The sequence below is a fragment of the Gavialis gangeticus genome, unplaced genomic scaffold, assembly GCF_001723915.1.
Source record: "Gavialis gangeticus isolate Ggan-Ray unplaced genomic scaffold, GavGan_comp1, whole genome shotgun sequence".
Classification (NCBI taxonomy): Eukaryota; Metazoa; Chordata; order Crocodylia; family Gavialidae; genus Gavialis; species Gavialis gangeticus.
The window spans coordinates 26,257,665-26,259,595 of NW_017729033.1; the positions used below are offsets into that span (position 1 = coordinate 26,257,665).

Below are 1,931 nucleotides of genomic sequence, written 5' to 3' on the forward strand. Positions count from 1 at the left end.
GGCCCCAGACCCCTTCTAGGGTCATATGCCCAACTCAGGCTTCTCCCAATTGGGGCTCAGGCAGCCTTAGCCTTACCTGGCCCCCAGACCCATGCCCCACGGGGGCTCTTCCCATTTGGGGCTCAGGCGGCCTTAATCTTACCTGGCCCCCAGACACCTTTCCTGGGTCTTGCGCCCACTGGGCTCGTCCCGATATCACCCATACTGGGGCCGGGGTCAGGATCCCCTAAACGCAGTGCCCCCTATGGTGCTAGGAACCCCTCCCCCTACTGGGGAGCTCCTAAGAGGCCTCCTCCACCCCTTCAGCCTCGCCCAGTCCTCCGGTTTGTAATTACAACTATCAACTCCAAACAGAAACTCAAATCCCCTTGGCTACAACATAAATCTTAAGCCAACCTAGCTAACCTTCTCTCATCCCTGCCAGGGTCCTCTCCACCCTGTAGCCGCACACCACTGCCCTGCTCGCTCTTGCTCCTTAGGCTGCCAGAGGGAAACTTGACTCTGGCCTCGGCCTTCTCTGTTTATGTAGGCCAGGCCCTGCCCCCTTCTGGTCAGCTGACACAATCAGTTGCCTTGGCAACCCACCTGTGCTGCCCCTGGTGCGTGGCAGCTGAGCCTATATTCCTGTTCTCAGTAGCAGGCACCCAAGTGCCCTACTACAATATCCCTTTACATAAAAATGTATCAGAAAAAATTCCCATGTTGGTGAATTTGTAGAAATAAATACACATGTTAATACTGATCTTTGTTCTCTTCAGCTAAAGACCAGTTGGTTGATTCTGAAAGGAGAAATGGATGCCAGAACTAATTCACCAGATTCAGATACTCGGTCACTATCTCATGCTCCTGGAACTGACAGAGAACAGTTCCAGCAAACACAAGAAAATGCAACCACTGTATATTCCCGTAAGTATTTATCTTCAGTGACTAATAACTTGACTAACTAGCCACATATTGTCATTCTTTGCATTGGGCCTTAACCCTCTGCTCAAAAGTTCCTTCTTTAAAAAAAATAGAAATTCTTGGTTAATCTTTGTTATAGAAAACTGATTTCCAGACGGTTCAGTCTGAATGAGGCAAGGAAGGACATACTCATCAAAACTAAAGGAGCCTAAAAATTACTCTTAGTCCATAAGTCTGGAAGAGGTTGACAACTTTAAAAGAAACTACCTATGAACAGCAACTGCCCTAAGAGAAATCCTCCTGCAACACCAGGCTAGAGACACAGGTCACTTAGGGTAAAGGGTTTGGAGAAGCAATTTTCCAAAAAAATACATTCAGGTAAGGTATATGTGGCAGTGAAAATAATATGCCAGTCATGTGGCTATTTTGGTAATGTGATAGCTAGCTCCATCAGCTCATATTATGGAAATTATGGCTTTGCTGTACAAGGAAGGGGAAAAACAGATGCAGCAAAATTTGTTGCTAGGGTGTAAAGATGAAAGAAAAAAATAGTTCTGGATCTGAAAATTTCACTGAACAAAACCAAGAGGATTTTCTGTCTCACATGCCATTGAATGTTTCACAGAAAGGAAATGCTTCACAAAATACCCTGTGCTTGCAAAGTTAACTCCTAATGCTGCAAGCTCATAACATCCAGACACAACTAATAGTAATGTATACATAAGCTGTGCAGGCTCCTAGTTGTGTGTGGCATGTGACATGAGATGGATGGGCAGTGGGGTTCCGCAGGGCTCAGTCCTCGGGCCCGCAATGTTCAACATCTTCATCAGTGATTTGGACGAGGGGGTAAAAAGCACCCTGTTCAAATTTGCTGATGACACTAAGATGTGGGGGGACGTGGGCACACTAGAAAGAAGCAACAGGCTACAATCAGACCTAGACAGGTTACAAGGGTGGGCGGATGAGAACAGGATGGGATTCAACACCGACAAGTGCAAGGTGATGCACCTGGGGAGGAACAACCGGCA

General features: G+C 47.0%; 1 protein-coding gene across 10 annotated transcripts in view; it reads left to right on the forward strand.

Annotated features, from left to right (window-relative positions):
* The window catches only part of ABLIM2 (actin binding LIM protein family member 2), a 318,470-nt gene that overhangs the window by 255,062 nt on the left and 61,477 nt on the right, over positions 1 to 1,931 (forward strand). For all 10 annotated transcript variants that reach the window (XM_019526465.1, XM_019526461.1, XM_019526462.1 and 7 more), the window contains one exon: positions 759 to 906. In XM_019526465.1, the coding sequence (XP_019382010.1) occupies positions 759 to 906 (148 nt within the window). The remainder of the gene's footprint in view (positions 1 to 758; positions 907 to 1,931) is intronic.